Consider the following 19446-nt stretch of genomic DNA (forward strand, 5'->3'; position numbering starts at 1 on the left):
CTCTACCTTTTAATGTTTCTAATTTGTTTCATTAAATGATAAAAATGATATTCAGGATACGTTTAGAGAGAGAGAGAGAGAGAGAGAGAGAGAGAGAGAGAGAGAGAGAGAGAGAGAGAGAGAGATGCCATAAAACTTATCAGCGACATCACATAGCAAAGTATATACGCAAGTTTGGGAGAGAGAGAGAGAAAGAAAGAGGGAGAGAGAGATATAATGATGATACTGAAGGGGACATTCTAACAACAATTTTCTTTTTTATCGATTTGAAATATTGTAAAAATGAAACGATCGAATACAATGTGATTTAGAGTACTGGCACTGTACCAGTTATCGGCTAAAATTTAATGTTTTCTTTTCGTATTTTCTTATTTCTCGAGATTTTTGGATAAAACTTGCCATACTTAAAATAATGAACTCCTTATTTATCAATCTGTTAGTTTATATCATTTTTTAGAACCGCAAACATCTTGTTTTGTGCTTTTTAGCAGGCCCCGAATTTGCCGAGTTTTTACGATCTACTGTACCAGTTATCGGCTTCATAATAATAACATAGTAAAATCCCGGAACATGATGATTATATACTCTGCAAAATATAATTTGAACTAGACACGATCTCGTTGCGAGCAACGAGGAGGTCTTCCGTCTGATTTTAGAAATTGAGATTTATGTTCGATCTTGATTTTGCTATTTAACAGCTATACATGATTTAAAACAGGAAAAGAGGATCTTCATTTTAGGTGCCTGATACTATTTTGTTTCAGGTGTAAGAGTTTTGTTCAACAAGTGTTTAGAAATTCGTCACCGTTCTTGAGATATCTCAGAAAGAATATTTTAGGGGCCGGACCTTATCTCCTTATTGGGGCCGCTGAAAAAAAATTGTAAGGTTGCATGTTATTAGGGACATTATTTTGAGCATCTTTTCTTTTATACTGCATTACAAAATATTTTTTCTTTTTGAGATAAGGGTGATCAAATTTTTTGACTTTTGGCCCCTAAAAACCCTTAATTATGTAACACATGATACAATCATAACATTGCTTGAATACAGAATTATAAGATAAACACATTTGCTTCTATAATATTTCACAAAATATCTCTCAGTAAAGGGCTACAGATTAAAGATTTTAGAGTCTTTTGGTCCCCTAATTTGAGGGGCCAGCCCCTTTTTGTTGATTTCAAATAAAAGGTCATTTAATTCTACACAAATTTTGATCAACAAGTGTTTAGAAATTCGTTACCGTTTTGGAGATATATGAGAAAGAAGGCTTTAGGGGCCGGTCCCTTATCTTCTTTTAGGGGCCGTTCAACGAAATTTTGACGGTTCCAATTTGTTGAGAACATCATTTTGAACAACTTTTCTTTCATACTGCATTACAAAATATTTTTCCTTTCTGAGATATGGGTGATCAAATTTTTTAACTTTTGGCCCCTAAAAACCCTTAATTACGTAACACATGATAAAATCATTACATTGCTTGAATACAGAACTATAAGATAAACACATTTGCTTCTATAATATTTCTTAAAATATCTCTCAGTAAAGGGCTACAGATTAAAGATTTTAGAGTCCTTTGGTCCCCTAATTTGAGGGGCCAGCCCCTTTTTCTTGATTTCAAATAAAAGGTCATTTAATTCTACACAAATCTTGTTCAACAAGTGTTTAGAAATTCGTTACCGTTTTGGAGATATATGAGAAAGAAGGTTTTAGGGGCCGGTCCCTTTTCTCCTTTTAGGGGCCGTTTAACGAAATTTTGACGGTTGCATTTTGTTGAGAATATCATTTTGAACAACTTTTCTTTCATACTGCATTACAAAATATTTTTCCTTTGTGAGATATTGATGATCGAAATTTTGGACTTTCGGCCCCTAAAAACCCTTAATTACGTAACACATGATAAAATCATTATATTGCTTGAATACATAACTGTGAGATAAACATATTTGCTTCTATAATCTATTACAAAATATCCCTCGGTGAAGAGCTATGGGTAAAAGACTTTAGAGCCTTCTAGGTCCCTAATTTTAGGGGCCAGCCCCTTTTTCCTGATATCAGCCGAAAGGTCTTGTAAATATAAGCCTTTTTTACATTACATGTCTTAATAAAATATTTTCCAGAAAAAAGATAAAGAGAGAAAAGCACAAAAATTTACGACGCTTTTTTAATGTCAATTTTCGAGCCCTAGCGAGCTTTGGCGCCAGAAGTGCTAAACTTACAAAACAACAACCATGCAAAACTTCAATCTTTCCTTTACCAACCGTAGAAATTTGAGCTTAATATCTCTTATACTTTAGGAGAACGACAGAAGACAAAATACCCATATAAAAATCAGAAAAATCTCAATATCTCAAAAACGGATGTGATGTCATCAACACAAAAAAAAATTAATCAGGTTCAGACCAATATCTATCATATCTGAAACTTTCATTGAGATCGGCCGAGCCGTTTCTGAGAAATCGCGTGCACAAAAATAGGAAGAAAAAAAATAATAATAACTAGACACGATCTCGTTGCGAGCAACGAGGAGGTCTTCCGTCTTATTTTAGAAATTGAGATTTATGTTCGATCTTGATTTTGCTATTTAACAGCTATACATGATTTAAAACAGGAAAAGAGGAATAAACATTTTAAGTGCCTGATACTATTTTGTTTCAGGTTTAAGAGTTTTGTTCAACAAGTGTTTAGAAATTCGTCACCGTTCTTGAGATATCTCAGAAAAAATATTTTAGGGGCCGGACCTTATCTCCTTATTGGGGCCATGAACAAAAATTGTAAGGTTGCATGTTATTAGGTACATTATTTTGAGCATCTTTTCTTTTATACTGCATTTCAAAATATTTTTTCTTTTTGAGATATAAGTTATCACATTTTTGGACTTTTGACCCCTAAAAATCCTTAATTACGTAACACATGAGAAAAATCATTATAATGTTAGGCTACACAATTATTAGATAAACATATTTGCTTCTATAATCTATTACGAAATACCCCTCGGTAAAGAACTATAGGAAAAAGACTTTAGAGCCCTCTAGGTCCCTAATATTAGGGGCTAGCCCCTTTTTCATGGTATCAAATGAAAGGTCATTTGATTATAAAGACATTTTGTTCAACAAGTGTTCAGAAATCCGTTACCATTCTTGAGATATCTCAGAAAGAATATTTTAGGGGCTGGTCCCTTATCTCCTTATTGGGGCCGCTGAACCAATTTTTTTAGGCTGCATGTTGTTAAGGACATCATTATGAGCATCTTTTCTTTTATACTGCATTTCAAAATATTTTTCCGTTTTGAGATATAGGTGGTCAAAGTTTTGGACTTCTGACCCCTAAAAATCCCTAATTACGTAACATATGAGAAAATCGTTATACTGCTTGGCTTCATAACTGTAAGATAAACATATTTGCTTCTATAATTTATTACAAAATATCCCTCAGGAAAGAACTATAGTAAAAAGACTTTAGAGCCCTCTAGGTCCCTAATATTAGGGGCCAGCCCCTTTTTCTTGGTATCAAATGAAAGGTCATTTAATTATAAAGACATTTTGTTCAACAAGTGTTCAGAAATTCGTTACTATTCTTGAGATATCTGAGAAAGAATGTTTTAGGGGCCGGTCCCTTATCTCCTTATTGGGGCCGCTGAACCAAATTTTTTAGGTTGCATGGTGTTAAGTACATCATTTTGAGCATCTTTTCCTTTATACTGCATTTCAAAATATTTTTCCGTTTTGAGATATAGGTGGTCAAAGTTTTGGACTTCTGACCCCTAAAAATCCCTAATTACGTAACATATGAGAAAATCGTTATACTGCTTGGCTTTATAACTGTAAGATAAACATATTTGCTTCTATAATTTATTACAAAATATCCCTCGGTAAAGAGTTATGGGTAAAAGACTTTAGAGCCCTCTAGGTCCCTAAATTGAGGGGCCAGCCCCTTTTTTCTGATATCAGCAGAAAGGTCTTGTAAATATAAACTTTTTTTACATTACATGTTTTAACAAAATATTTTCCAGAAAAGAGATAAAGAGAGAAAAGCACAAAAATTCACGACGCTTTTTTAATGTCAATTTTCGAGCCATAGCGAGCTTTGGCGCCAGTAGTGCTAAACATACAAAACAACAATCATGCAAAACTTCAATCTTTCCTTTACCTACCGTAAAAATTTGAGCTTAATATCTCTTATACTTTAGGAGAACAACAGAAGACAAAATACCCATATAAAAATTAGAAAAATCTCAATATCTCAAAAACGGATGTGACGTCATCAATGCAAAAAATTTCCAATCAAGTTCAGACCACTATCTATCACATCCTAATATTTGATTGAGATCGGCCGAGCCGTTTCTGAGAAATCGCGTGCACAAAAAAAGGAAGAAAAAAAATAATAATAACTAGACACGATCTCGTTGCGAGCAACGAGGAGGTCTTCCGTGCGATTTTTTGAAGGTTATATGAACTTGACTTTGATATTTGACCCTTTATCTCCTTATTGGGGCTACAAAAAAAATTTGATGGTTGAATTTTGTTGGGAACATCATTCTCAGCATTTTATTCTATATTGATTTTCAAAATAATGCTTTTTAAAAGATTTGTTCTGTTTGAGGTATGTTATCAAAGTTTTGTACTTCTGGTCCCTTAAAACCCATTAAAACCCCTTAATACGGAACACGTTATAAAATAATTATAATATGTTGTTAAATAAATGTGAATTGAACATTCTTGCTTCCTAAACATATAACAAAATATTTCTCAGTAAAGTGCTATGGAAGAAAGACTTTAGAGCCCTTTTGGTCCCTAAATTGAAGGGCCAGCCCCTTTTTCTTGGCATCATACGAAAGTTCTTTTGATATTAAACATATTTTGTTCAACAAGTGTTTAGAAATTCTTTGCCGTTTTTGAGCTATATGGGATATGACATTTTAGGGGCCGACCCCTCATCTCCTTATTGGGGCCAGATAACGAAAATTTTATGATTGAATATTGTTTAAAACATCATTCTAAGCATCTTCTATTCTTTATCGCTTTTCAAAATATTTGTCCTTTTTGAGATATATTCGATCAAAGTTTTGGACTTTTGGCCCCTTAAAACCCCTAATTACGTAACGCATAATAAAAATTTATAATGTATAGTTTTATTAGTAAAGGATGAACATTTTTGCTTCTTAAACATATTACAAAACATTTCTCAGTAAAGTGCTATGGAAGACAGACTTTAGAGCCCTTTTGGCCCCTAAATTGAAGGGCCAGCCCCTTTTTCTTGGCATCATACGAAAGTTCTTTTGATATTAAACATATTTTGTTCAACAAGTGTTTAGAAATTCTTTGCCGTTTTTGAGCTATATGGGATATGACATTTTAGGGGCCGACCCCTCATCTCCTTATTGGGGCCAGATAACGAAAATTTTATGATTGAATATTGTTTAAAACATCATTCTAAGCATCTTTTATTCTATATTGCTTTTCAAAATATTTGTCCTTTTTGAGATATATTCGATCGAAATTTTGGACTTTTGGCCCCTTAAAACCCCTAATTACGTAACGCATAATAAAAAATTTATAATGTATGGTTTAATTAGTGAAAGATGAACATTTTTGCTTCTTAAACATATTACAAAACATTTCTCAGTAAAAGGCTATAGAAGAAAGACTTTAGAGCCCTTTTGGCCCCTAAATTGAAGGGCCAGCCCCTTTTTCTTGGCATCATACGAAAGTTCTTTTGATATTAAATATATTTTGCTCAACAAGTGTTTAGAAATTCTTTGCCGTTTAAGAGCTATCTGGGATAGGACATTTTAGGGGCCGACCCCTCATCTCCTTATTGGGGCCAGATAACGAAAATTTTATGATTGAATATTGTTTAAAACAGCATTCTAAGCATCTTTTATTCTATATTGCTTTTCAAAATATTTGTCCTTTTTGAGATATATTCGATCAAAGTTTTGGACTTTTGGCCCCTTAAAACCCCTAATTGCGTAATGCATAATAAAAAATTTATAATGTATAGTTTTATTAGTAAAAGATGAACATTTTTGCTTCTTAAACATATTACAAAATATTTCTCAGTAAAGTGCTATGGGAGAAAGACTTTAGAGCCCTTTTGGCCCCTTATTTGAGGGACCAGCCCCTTTTTCTTTTTATCAAACGGAAGATCTTGTAAATATAAATTTTATTTGCTCTATATGTTATTGTAAAATATTTTCAGGAAAGGAGATAAAGAACAAAAACCATTAAAAATTACGACGTTTTTTTAAACTCGATTTTCGGGTCCAAGCGAGCTTCAACGCCTTTGAAGCCAGACAACCACAAATGCCTTTAAACACATCTACAATCTTTTGTCTACAATCCCTGAAAATTTAAATTCAATATCTTTTTTCGTTTAGGAGGAGATAGCAGGACAAAATGACCCTCTAAAAATCACTAAAACGTCAATATCTCCCGAACGGAAATGACGTCATCAAAATAAAAAATTATATATAAGGTTTTTATCAATATCTACAAGATCTGAAATTTTCACGAAAATCGGTCAAGTCGTTTTCAAAAAATCGCTTGTACAAAAAAGCGTAAGAAAAAAAAAATAATAAAAGGGAAAAAGAAACAAAGCAATAACAATAAGGTCTTCCGTTGGAAACGGAAGACCTTAATAATAGGGAAAAAGAAACCGAAGAATAACAAGAAGGTCTTCCGTTGGAAACGGAAGACCTTAATAAGAATAGGGAAAAAGAAACAAAGCAATAACAATAAGGTCTTCCGTTGGAAACGGAAGACCTTAATTATGCCCCTTGTGGGGTCAGACTAAAGAAGTCGGGGTTGTGATGCATTATAAACAAAACTCATAATAGGCTACTTTTTCTTTTTATATACTATAACCAAGCACTAGGATGTGCGCATGCGTGAACCAACTTTCCATCGGGATCGGTAAACGATTGGGAGGAAATTCGAAAGCTATTTGGAGGAACTTCGAACTGATATATGTGCAATTTAAAAATGCGATTTTTATATGAAAAATATGATCAGAAGTGATAAAAATGTTATGTACATTAGATTTTACACCAAAAAATTAAATAAATAATTGAGAGAACAATAAAAATCAATGTTACAGGAAAACAACAGGCACTTAGCATCGGAGGGGGGGGGGGTGGAATGGGGGCAGGGACAGGGGGACGGAACTGCCCCCTCCAGCACACGTTTTCTCGCAGCAAACATTTTTCTTGAATTTACTTATAAAAAAGTAAATTAACATACAGTTGCACCCCCCCCCCTCCAATGTTTTTGGGACCATGTAAAATTTGAAATGAAAGAGAGGACATAAACTGTGAAATTGAAGTTAAAGGTACACTTAGCCCCCTACCCCCACGGATTAGGATTTTCAATTATTTAAAAAGTAATTTTGAGTTGGGTTTTTTTCAAGGCAAGGTTGGATGAGTCTGCCCTCAACCCACTTTGCTACGATGCTAAGTGCCTGAACAAAATATCATGGTTTCATTACATACATGTATACTAGTATAAAGACTTTATGTAAACCAATATAATCTCGTGAGTCTGTACACCCATAACCAGGGTCAGTATACCCATCACCAGGGTCTTCATACCTATCACCAGGGTCAGAGTACGTATCACCAGAGTCTGTGTGCCTATCACCAGAGTCTGTACACCCATAACCAGGGCGAGAATACCCATCACCAGGGTCTCCATACCTAACACCAGGTTCAGAGTACGTATCACCAGAGTCTGTGTGCCCATCACCAGGGTCTATATACCCATAACCAGGGCCAGTATACCCATCACCAGGGTCTCTATACCTATCACCAGGTTCAGAGTACGTATCACCAGAGTCTGTGTGCCCATCACCAGAGTCTGTACACCCATAACCAGGGCCAGTAAAATCATCACCAGAGACTCCATACCTATCACCAGGGTCAGAGTACGTATCACCAGAGTCTTGTGTACCCATCACCAGAGTCTGTACACCCATAACCAGGGTCAGTATACCCATCACCAGGGTCTCCATACCTATCACCAGGGTCAGAGTACGTATCACCAGAGTCTGTGTGCCCATCACCAGGGTCTGTACACTCATAAACAGGGCCAGTATACCCATCACTAGGGTCTCCATACCTATCACCAGGGTCAGAGTACGTATCACCAGAGTCTGTGTGCCCATCACCAGGGTCTATATACCCATAACCAGGGCCAGTATACCCATCACCAGGGTCTCCATACCTATCACCAGGTTCAGAGTACGTATCACCAGAGTCTGTGTGCCCATCACCAGGGTCTGTACACTCATAACCAGGGCCAGTATACCCATCTCTAGGGTCTCCATACCTATCACCAGGGCCGGAGTACGTATCACCAGAGTCTGTGTGCCCATCACCAGAGTCTGTACACCCATAACCAGGGTCAGTATACCCATTACCAGGGTCTCCATACCTATCACCAGGGTCAGAGTACGTATCACCAGAGTCTGTGTGCCCATCACCAGAGTCTGTACACCCATTACCAGGGTCAGTATACCCATCACCATGGTCTCCATACCTATCACCAGGATCAGAGAACGTATCACCAGAATCAGTGTGCCCATCACCAGGGTCTGTACACTCATAACCAGGGCCAGTATACCCATCACCACGGTCTCCATACCTATCACCAGGGTCATAGTACGTATCACCAGAATCAGCGTGCCCATCACCAGGGTCTATATACCCATAACCAAGGCCAGTATACCCATCACCAGGGTCTCCATACCTATCACCAGGTTCAGAGTACATATCACCAGAGTCTGTGTGCCCATCACCAGAGTCTGTACACCAATAACCAGGGTCAGTATACCCATCACCAGGGTCTCCATACCTATCACTAGGGTCAGAGTACGTATCACCAGAATCAGCGTGCCCATCACCAGAGTCTGTTCACCCATAACCAGGGTCAGTATACCCATCACCAGGGTCTCCATACCTATCACCAGGGTCAGAGTACGTATCACCAGAATCAGCGTGCCCATCACCAGCGTCTGTACACTCATAACCAGGGCCAGTATACTCATCACCAGGGTCTTAATACCTTTCACCAGGATAGTGTACGCATCAATACTGACCCTGTTGATAAGTAAAGTGACCCTGGTGATAGGTATTCTGACCCTGGTGAAGAGCACACATACCTTGGTGATACGTACACTCATGACCCTTGTGATAGGTATACTGTCTCAGGTGATGGTTATACCTGGTTATAGATTTTGAGATTCTGGTGTTACGTATGCTGACCCTTAGAATATCTACACGTTTGTGTATACCGACTCTGGTGATGGATACATACTGACCCCTGTGATTGGCTACAGACCCTTGTGATACGTACACTGATTCTGTCGATAGGTATACTGACCCTGGTGATAGAGAATGTGATAGATATACTGGTGATAAATGTACTGACTCTTGTGATAGGTATACTGACCTTGAAGATGGGCACTCAGACCCACGGATGCGTACACTGACACGACCGTTAGGTAAACTAACTCTGGTGATAGGTAATAGGTACAGTTATCATGGTGAAAGTCTACTGACCAAGGTAATGGATGTACAAACCCTGATGATAAGTGCACTGACTGTTGTGATAGATATACTGACCCTAATGATGGGCACACAGACCCTATTGATTCGTAAACTATTCCTGGTGATAAGTATTTAGACCCTGGTGATGGGTAAACTGACCTTTGTTATGGATATACAGACCATGATGATGGGCACACAGACCCTAGTACTACGAACACTGACCCTACTTAAAGGTATAATGACCCAGGTGATAGGTTTACAGTTCTGGTGATACGTACTCTGACCCTGGAGATGGGTAAACTGACCCTGGTGATGGGGACACAAACTCTGGTGATACGTACACTGACCCTTGTGTTAAGTACTGAGAACCTGGTGATGGGCATACTGGTCCCGGTTTTGAGTGTACAGACTCTGGTAATACGTACTCTGACCCTGGTGTACGTATGGAGACCCTGGTGATGGGTATACTGGCCCTGGTTATGGGCATACAGACTCTGGTGATGGGCACACAGACTCTGGTGATATGCACTCTGACCCTGGTGATAGGTATGGAAACCCTGGTGATGGGTTTACTGACCCTGGTTATGGGCATACAGACTCTGGTGATAGGCACACAGACACTAATGATGGGTATTATGACCCTGCTGATGGATGTACAAACCATGGTGATACGTATTCAGACCCTGATGATAGATACACAGAGGTATGTGATATGTACTCTGACCCAGGTAATAGATTTAAAGACCTTGGTGACACATATACTGACCCTGGTTATGTGTATTCAGACCCTGGTGATGAGCTCACGGACTCTGGTGATACGAACTCTGACCTTGGTGATAGGTATTAAGACCCATTTGTAATGGGTATACTGGCCCTCGTTAACGGCATACAGACTTTGTTGAAAGGCACACAAACTCGAGTTTACAGACCCTGTTCATATTTTTACAGACCCTGTTGATACGTATTCTGACCCTGATTATGTGTATAAAGACCCTGGTGATGGTCACACAGATCCTATTGATAGGTATATTGATCTCGATGATAAGTTTACAGACCCTGGTGATACGAACTCTGACTGTGGTGATTGGTATACTGACCCTGGTGATTGGTATACTGACCCTGGTGTGCGAACACTGACCCTGTTTGGTACTGAGATCTTTTGATGGGTATACTGACACTGGTTATTAGTGTTCAGACCCTGGTGATGGGCACACAGACAGTAATGATAGGTATAATGAACCTGCTGATAGATTTACAGACCCAGGTGATACGTATTCAGACCCTGGTGATGGGTTTACAGAGCGTGGTGATATGTACTGTGACCCTGGTGATGGATTTACAGACCCTGGTGATACATATGCTGACCCTGGTTATATGTATACAGTCCCTGGTGGTGAGCACACAGACTCTGGTGATACGTACTCTGACCCTGGTGATATGTATGGAGATCCTGGTGATGGGTATACTGACCCTGGTTATGGGTGTACAGACCCTGGTGATGGGCACACAAACTCTAGTGATGGGTATAATGACCCTGGTGTTAGGTTTACAGACCCTAGTAATACGTTTACTGACCCTGGTTATGTGTATACTGACACTGATGATATACAGAGACTCTCGTCATACGGACTCTGACCCTGGTGATAGGTAATGAGACCCTTTTGATGGTCATTCTGACCCTGTTTATGGGCGTACAGACCCTAGTGATGGGCACACAAACTCTAGTGATGGATACAATGACCCTGGTGATAGGTATGGAGACTCTGGTGATGGGTATACTGACTTTGGTCTTGGGTGTACAGACCCTGGTGATAGCCACAAAGACTCTGGTGATACGTATACTGACCCTGGTGATAGGTATGGAGCCCTGGTGATGGGTATACTGACCCAAGCTATGGGTGTACAGACCCCAATGTTGGGCACACAAACTCTAGTGGTATGTATAATGAACCTGGTGATAGGTATTGAGACCCTGGTGATGGGTATACTGACTTTGGCTACAGATGTACAAACCCTGGTGATGAGCACACAGACTCTGGTGATACGTACTCTGAACCTGGTGATAGGTATGGAGACCCTAGTGATGGGTATCTTGACCCTGGTTATGGGTGTACATACCCTGGTGATGGGTATACTGACCCTGGTTATTGGTGTACAGACTCTGGTGATACGCACTCTGACCCTGGTGATAGGTATGAAGACCCTGGTGATGGGTATACTGACCCTGGTTATGGGTGTACAGACCGGGGTGATTGATATACTGACCCTGGTGATGGGTGTACAGACCCCGTTGTTGGGCACACAAACTCTAGTGATGGATATAATGACCCTGGTGATAGGTATGGAGACCCTGGTGATGGGTATACTGGCACTGGTTATGGGTGTACAGACCCTGGTGATAGGCACACAGACTCTGGTGATACGTACTCTGACCCTGGTGATAGGTATGGAGACCCTGGTGATGGGTATACTGACCCTGGTTATGAGCGTACAGACCCTGGTGATGGGCACACAGACTCTGGTGATACACACTCTGACCCTGATGATAGGTATGGAGACCTTGGTGATGGGTATACTGACCCTGGTTATGGGTGTACAGACCCTGGTGATGGGCAACAAATTCTGGTGAGACGTACTCTGACCCTAGCGGTAGGTATGGAGCCCTGGTGATGGGTATACTGACCCTGGCTATGGGTATACAGACCCTGGTGATGGGCACACAAACTCTAGTGATTGGTATAATGACCCTGGTGATAGGTATTGAGACCCTGGTTATGGGTATACTGACTTTAGCTACGGATGTACAGACCCTGGTGATGAGCACACAGACTCTAGTGATACGTACTCTGACCCTGGTGATAGGTGTGGAGACCCTGGTTTTGTCAAATTACGACCTCCAAATTCATGCTATACATATTACAACAATTCTTATTATATGTTCGAAACTGGTAACCAACCAGTATGCTCTAAATCACATTGTATTCGATCTTTTCATTTTAACAATATTTCAAATCGATAGAAAGAAAATTGATATTAGAATGTCCCCTTCAGTATCACCATCATCATCATCATCATCATCATATCTCTTTCTCTCTATTCCTTTCTTTCTCTCTCTCTCCCAAACTTGCGTATATTCTTTGCTATGTGATGTCGCTGATAAGTTTTAAGGCATATCTCTCTCTCTCTCTCTCTCTCTCTCTCTCTCTCTCTCTCTCTCTCTCTCTCTCTCTCTCCCAAAACGTCTGAATATCATTTTTATCATTAAATGAAACAAATTACATGTAGAAACATTAAAAGGTAGAAGAATGTACAACACTTATTTACATAATTATATAATTTTGCAAATTTCAGATAATCGGCTTAAAACTTTAAAGCGGCAATCTGAAACATACAGGTAGTTATATTTTATGGTTCAAAAATTTATTTCACTTTTATGTAGTCAAAATTGATATTAGTTTTGTTTAAATTCCGTTTCGTTTCGTTTCGATTTTTGGTTTCGTTTCGTTTGATTTCGTTTCGTTTCGATTGGTTTCGTTTCGATCGATTTCGTTTCGTTTCGATTTCGTTTCGCACTTTACAGGCGCCCCATGCACATGTATTATATTTGCGTTCAAATTTCGTTAAATATTTGTTTTATTTAGAGTTTATAAATTTTTAGATTTTAAATTTTGATTCCTTATCGACAAGGCAATATTCCTTCCTCATTTACTTTACCTATGATCGTATTTCTTTTGATCCTATATCTGGTTTATTCCACATGAAATTAAATATTAGCTCTAGCCTTTTAATATTTTTTTTATATAATCATTATTATGTTTTTCTAAAATGCTAGATACACATATAAGTTTTTGCAATTTATCATTATAAATTTTCGTTGTATTTAATTTCAACTATTTCAGATCAAATTTAATTTTGAAATAAAAGTTTCATTTTCAGCAATTCCAACTACACTGTATTTCGATTATAGATACTATATTTTTGAAATGATATTTATGATAGATTTATCATTGGTTTAAGAACATCTTTTAAAATGTATTACGTACGCAATTGGTTAGTTTACATTTTCATGGATTTTTCTCTGTCTTTTTTTATGTAAAGATCTAGATATAGATCTATATATTATCAAAAGTAAGGAAATAAAATTGGAATGTAGAGTCGGGGGAGGGGGGGGGGGGGGTATGATAACGCGCGTTTTAGTCAGGTTAAAATACGATACTCGATACTCAAAGTATAATTATCATTAACACATGATACCAAATCTCAATTTCAACATCATACATTTCTATTACGAATTGTAAAGTTGTGAACAAAGAAAAATAATTATGTGTACTGCCTGTTGTCTCAGTAGATGGTTGTTAGCATCGATTTAGGTAAGTTTCATGTGTACACACCGTGGGGAACAAACCTCAAATTCAAACTTTTGGTGATAATACCGGGTATATCGATCTCAACATTTCTATATAAAATACCATGATGGTATAAGTTTTTCATTTGTACGAAGTATTTCCTTGGTATTGTCATATCAATATCAAGTGGTAAAAATTCCATAATTAATTTGTTACACAGTAATAAATAACAAAGGTATACATTGTGATTTTCTTACTTTATTTCTACTTGGACCATCCTATCACTCAATCTACGTCTTCAAACATACCTTAAAGACAAACTATACATACAACACTCCATCGGCTCTAAGATAGAGGTATCTCTCACGTGTTCACATGAAAAACTGAACAAAAAATCAGTTCTTGTCACGAGAGGAACTTCTAACTAATTCACATTAGAAACTGCTAACTAATGGTCTAAAATAGTGGCCATTCTAATGATCTAAACACCCGAAGATATGTGATTTTTTAGACATTTTCTTGTCTTGTCTCTCGAATCCGAGGCGTGCTAGAAGTTTCGGGGAAACCAAATGCTACTGAGGAAACGGTCAGTCGTAATTGAAACGGTTTTCCAAGTTGTATGCTTCACCCGATAATCCCCCATCCTCTAGCTTGTCTTTGTTGTCGTTGTCTTCTCGAGTTTCGTCCATGTTTGCTTCGTGATGCTCATAAAAATCATAGGATACCATGGCAATTACAATGACGTTTTTCAAGGAAAATATGGAGACGCCATGATTTAGACCATGCCACAGAATCATTCTCATGATAAGGAGAGGAAGGTTAATGATGTAAGCGAGCAGAATTTTGTGTAGCATCACCAGACGACGTGGAAGTTTGGCGTGGCCAAATTTTGTGTTGGTAAGAGTTAGTAAAGGAATTGTTGGAATTACGAAATTAAGACAGGCTATGGCTACTATTGCTTCTACAAGACCTGGTGGGAAGGCGTCACGGTCTTCTTTGATAAACAGTGGTTCCATACTATCCACACAGTCCATGATGTCGAAAATGACTGTCCCTGTTAATTCCTCGATGTACGCTCTTCTCTCGGAACCTGGTTTAGCGTCATGGAGCGATGAGAGATGGAGAAGAAATACTACTCCGGCGAGGGCTAGCGAAGTTTTGAGGGTGTTCGGACCAAAAAAGTCGTTTTCATCTAGGTCGTCTGCAAAGTCAATGAAAATGATTCCAGCTTTAGTCGCGACAATGGTCGAAAATAAAAACCATGAACATATGCCGAGCCAGCTTCCGGCTTTCTCCATCGTAGAGTCGGATCTGGAACCCCTTAGATTATGGTAGGAAACCAAAAATGACGCAATGAACAGGCAAAAAATGATAACGTCTGCCACCAGAAAACCTAACCAGCTGATGTCTTTATGTTCCACGAGATAGTAGTCCACACAACTTGTATGAAGGATGTAGACCAGCAAGCAGATGATCCGAACAGGTAGGTGCTTTACAGTACGACAGCACTTGATGAAACAGTTCGCCATTTTCTCCTTCTCTTTCACCGCCACAAAATCTTAAGCTACAAAACACCAAAAAGCAAATACTATCACATCAGCTGTTTTACCAGTTTGAGGGCACTTTTCCCCAGTCATAATACGTTTAGTAAGTGAATTTTGCGAACTATTCACTTGTGTTAATTGTTCCCATTAAATAACCTTTCCTGTGGGGAATGACATCATCCTAACACAAACATGTATTTGTTTTGGGAACTCTCCATTAGCGTGCACCAAGTTTGTTTCCAGCACTTGAAATGAAAATTGATTGAAAAAAATAAAGTATTGCTCAATCTAATTTATAAGGACGGTGATGAAGATCAAGTTGTGCGTGGGTGTTTTTTTTTTTAAAAAGAGGTAAAATAGGCCAGTCACGTCAATAATATTTGAGGCATTATGTCTTTAAAAACACACACACAACCTGCGATTCTTAAATTGCATGGCGTTTCAGGCTTTTTAAAACTACCACACGCTGTCAGGAAATGGATTTTTTTAACATATCACTTTGCTGGGGTTAAAAAACGCGAGATTTAAAGAAGAGATTAAACTAAAGTGAAGCAACCTTATCTAATCGGAACAATTTTCAGTTAACCATGCACTTTCACGATCGAAAAACTCAGCGCATTTGTATTTCAATATTTACCTGCGACATTGTGTATACATACCTTTCAGAACGGGTACGTTTCACATGCAGGATCAGCTGAAAGGTTCACAACATCGCTCTTTGCCACTGGCCACAGCAAATTTTGTAACGGCCCATTAACAGTTACTCAGCATGGGGAGGCAAATGCTTGCTTTCTTCCCGAAATAAAGTGACACTAAAGTAGAAAAACCCGTTAATTTAAACTGAGGGCTTGGAACCTGTGGCTATATATTTAGAATCACAACTACACGGTTCAATAATTACGACGTCACAGATTATAGAAGTCGCCGTAATTGGGGTATATAACCGGACGGATTATTGGTATGTTCGCGGGAGCTTACAAGCTACGTACATGTACACTGCTTGGTCAGAAATAACTGCTGCTCGAGATCGGTGGAGATCTGCCTGCATTATTGTTATGATTGAATATAATGTAAATGCGACAGAATATTATTAATATTTCACTGTGTTTGTCTCGCACTGATTCTAATGACAATCCCACAGGAAATGCAGGTCAATGACCGTTACTGTAAAATTAATCTGTTGATGATGGGATTAATAAGGAACATCTTCAGTTGACAAATCTACAACTCGCTTCTCCTAAGCAGAGCCAAACACAGTTAACGTTAAGGATTAATTAGTGTCAATATGGACCATTATTTATTTAAGCCAGAATAGAGGTATTTATGGAAAATACCAATGATCCGGAAACCAGCGCAACATTTTTAGTTGCTGTAATTAATTTTGAATTCCGTTGTTTGAACATAATAGAACATTTCTCGTTATGTCACAAATCAATGAGATAATTCTATCCTTATGTCCAGGAAACACCGTCAACGTTTATTGCTCTCCGACATGAAAGAGTTTTATTTCAGAAGAAATAGTTATATATTGCCCTTCCGAAAATGTTACATCACGCTCGTCGAATTCGAATTTCAAAGAGCAAGTTGATAAGCAAACGTAAACAGTTCCACGAAAATCAAAATATCAGGCCAATGTCTGTTATTCATTCAATTTAAATTCATGTGAAAAATTCGGTAATTCAACTCGAGCGTGAACGCACTTAAAAACAACGAACGTCAACCTTGACCGGGAAACAGAAAAGTTTTAGCAATATCTCCCCAACAGAAGCGTTAATGTACTTTATTATCAGTATCAAGATTGCTGGATGCCCAACAAATTAACCATCAGATCTACCTAAAATTTTATATATGAATTGTTATAAAGCTATAAACTATAATTTTATTTTAAAAACCCCCCATATATTTACCCTTTAAAAGTTGAGTATTTTCCTATATTTTGAAACGGTCCCCCCTTCACTTTTTTGCGCAGCAAAGAGTTTTTCTAAAAAATATATACAAAAAATTGAATTCGCATAGAGTTGGCCCCCCACTTTTATTATGGGACCATGTAAAAAATTGAATTTGAAATGAGGGAATAATCAGTGAAATTGAAGTAAAAGGTGACAACCCCCCCCCCCCCCCCCCACCCACGGATTAGGATTTTTAGATTTTTGGAAAAGTAACCTGTAACCTTTTTCGTTTTATTGTTTTGGGGTTTTTTTTGTCAAAGAAGTTTTGGATGAGTCTGCCCCCCCCCCCCCTCACACACCACACACTTTCAAAAACGATGCTACGTGCCTGGTACCATAAGAATTCAACTAGTTTTGTCTGGTCTCTATTAATACAAGAGTAAAACTGGACAGCATGTATTTGGTCGCTGCTAGTCTTCTTAATTGATGTGAGTAGTATGCATGCATAAACTTTGAATAAGAGGGAAAACGATGGCAACATGGACACATTGATTATCTTCTGATATATTTTTGTACCCCTTCAAACTTTCACAATAAAATAAAACATTATTTTGGGAACGGAGTCGACGAACCATATCCTTGGCTTTGTGGGCTTGGTGTGAAAGCTGACTCTGAATCCTCAGCTCCACTTTCGGTTCGAACAAAGTGGTGTAAGTTGATGTGTCACTTTCAACACAGATTCTATTTTATTATTTCAATTTTAGAATCAATAACAGAATTGAGGTCCAGTTTCAATTTTAATTTTGTTCACGTCTAAGTGAGGCGATGCGCTTTTTATACAATTTTTTAAACTTCAACAAACAGCACAAAGAATTGTATTAAGCGTGGGACGAGAATGCTTAACATTTTTTATCTTGACAGGCCCAGTATTCCACTTCACATCACTATTTCCTTTTGTTACATGATAACTGGGACCGAAAGTGACAATGCCCCAGGGGCCCGTTTCACTAAAAGGCGTAAGATAAGACAAAACTTAAGGTAGGTCGCGGGTTTACCTGCTTGTGAGAAAACCTACCTTGAAAATTTGTCCACGTGATCCATAGGTTTTATAGTTTTATTTTTAAAATTTATTTAAGATTCGTCTGCGCGGTAATAATGTTATCGTGTTTCAAATACAGTGTCATTAATAAAATCAAGCAACGCCATTTCAATGAAATATATAGTAAGATGCACATTTTAACCGAGAAACGCATTACAAAACTATGCTCCAAACTTTTAAACGATTCAGACAAAATTAATCATACTCAACACAAAAACAGAGGAGATAATTATGAATCAATTCATAAAAAAATATAAGTATGTGTTCTCGGCCAATTTTTGGCAAAAAAACTTTAAAGATTTAAAAGATTTCTCAAAACCTTATATTTTCATTACGACGTTAGCCTGACGTCATCATTTCCTTACTTCTTAGAACACTAAAATTGAAATGCATTTATTGACAAGACTAGCTGTTTAACACATTTTAGAACATGTTAATGCTTATTAGACATTATTGTGAATGTTATTAAATGCAATTAATGTAAGGATGTAAAGATACAGAAAATTGCTATTTTTGTTTTTATGAAACTCTGAGTCAATCAATGCAAAAATAAAATGCCAGGCAACTACTGACATTATAAGTAAGTAATCATATAAAACAGTTATCTCAAGCCAAAAGAAATTTAAGAATTTAATCGGTAGTACAGATTACGGAAGTTATAATTGTAAAAAAAAAAGCGAAGTTAATGCATACATTCTATTTTAAAACATGACTTAAAATGGAAGAGTTCTAATGCACACTCATTCTTTATCTCTATAGAACAAAATGTGACAATGTATGTGACATCTTTAAATTTTCAGCACTTGATATTATAAATCTTTGTATAAACAGTCAGAAACAGCATATTTATAGCTTTTTAAAATATTTTCTTTTATACTTCTAAACATCTCATTCGCGTTTTAAAATAAAATTAGGAGTTTACTATGACGGTCAACTCTTTACGTCGATTCCTATTGTGACGTCAGCAAACCCGATAGAGAGATACGTGTATCTAGATAGATAGAAAGACAAAACTACTTGACATTT

At 37.7% G+C, this 19446-nt stretch overlaps 2 protein-coding genes across 3 annotated transcripts in view; one reads left to right on the forward strand and one right to left on the reverse strand.

The window, feature by feature from the left end:
* Positions 1–19446, forward strand: part of LOC128192429 (toll-like receptor 4) — an 87634-nt gene that overhangs the window by 56342 nt on the left and 11846 nt on the right. The window contains exon 1 of one of the 2 annotated variants that reach the window (XM_052865083.1): positions 12915–12936. The exons of the other annotated variant lie outside the window; for it this stretch is intronic. The gene's annotated coding sequence lies outside the window, so the exon portion shown is untranslated. Of the gene's footprint in view, positions 1–12914; positions 12937–19446 lie in introns of those variants that run through there. 2 annotated transcript variants of the gene reach the window in all.
* On the reverse strand, positions 14129–16325 carry LOC128192431 (uncharacterized). Its single transcript, XM_052865084.1, has 2 exons — positions 16092–16325; positions 14129–15452 (listed from the first exon to the last, which is right to left on the reverse strand). The coding sequence occupies exon 2, from the start codon at positions 15415–15417 to the stop codon at positions 14476–14478; it is 942 nt and encodes a 313-aa protein (XP_052721044.1). The 5' UTR covers positions 15418–15452; positions 16092–16325; the 3' UTR covers positions 14129–14475.

The sequence above is a fragment of the Crassostrea angulata genome, chromosome 7 (assembly GCF_025612915.1).
Source record: "Crassostrea angulata isolate pt1a10 chromosome 7, ASM2561291v2, whole genome shotgun sequence".
NCBI classification, from domain to species: domain Eukaryota; kingdom Metazoa; phylum Mollusca; class Bivalvia; order Ostreida; family Ostreidae; genus Magallana; species Magallana angulata.

What these genes read in the sequence shown, in the direction of transcription:
- LOC128192431 (XM_052865084.1), bottom strand. Translation starts at nt 15,417, where the DNA reads ATGGCGAACTGTTTCATCAAGTGCTGTCGTACTGTAAAGCACCTACCT.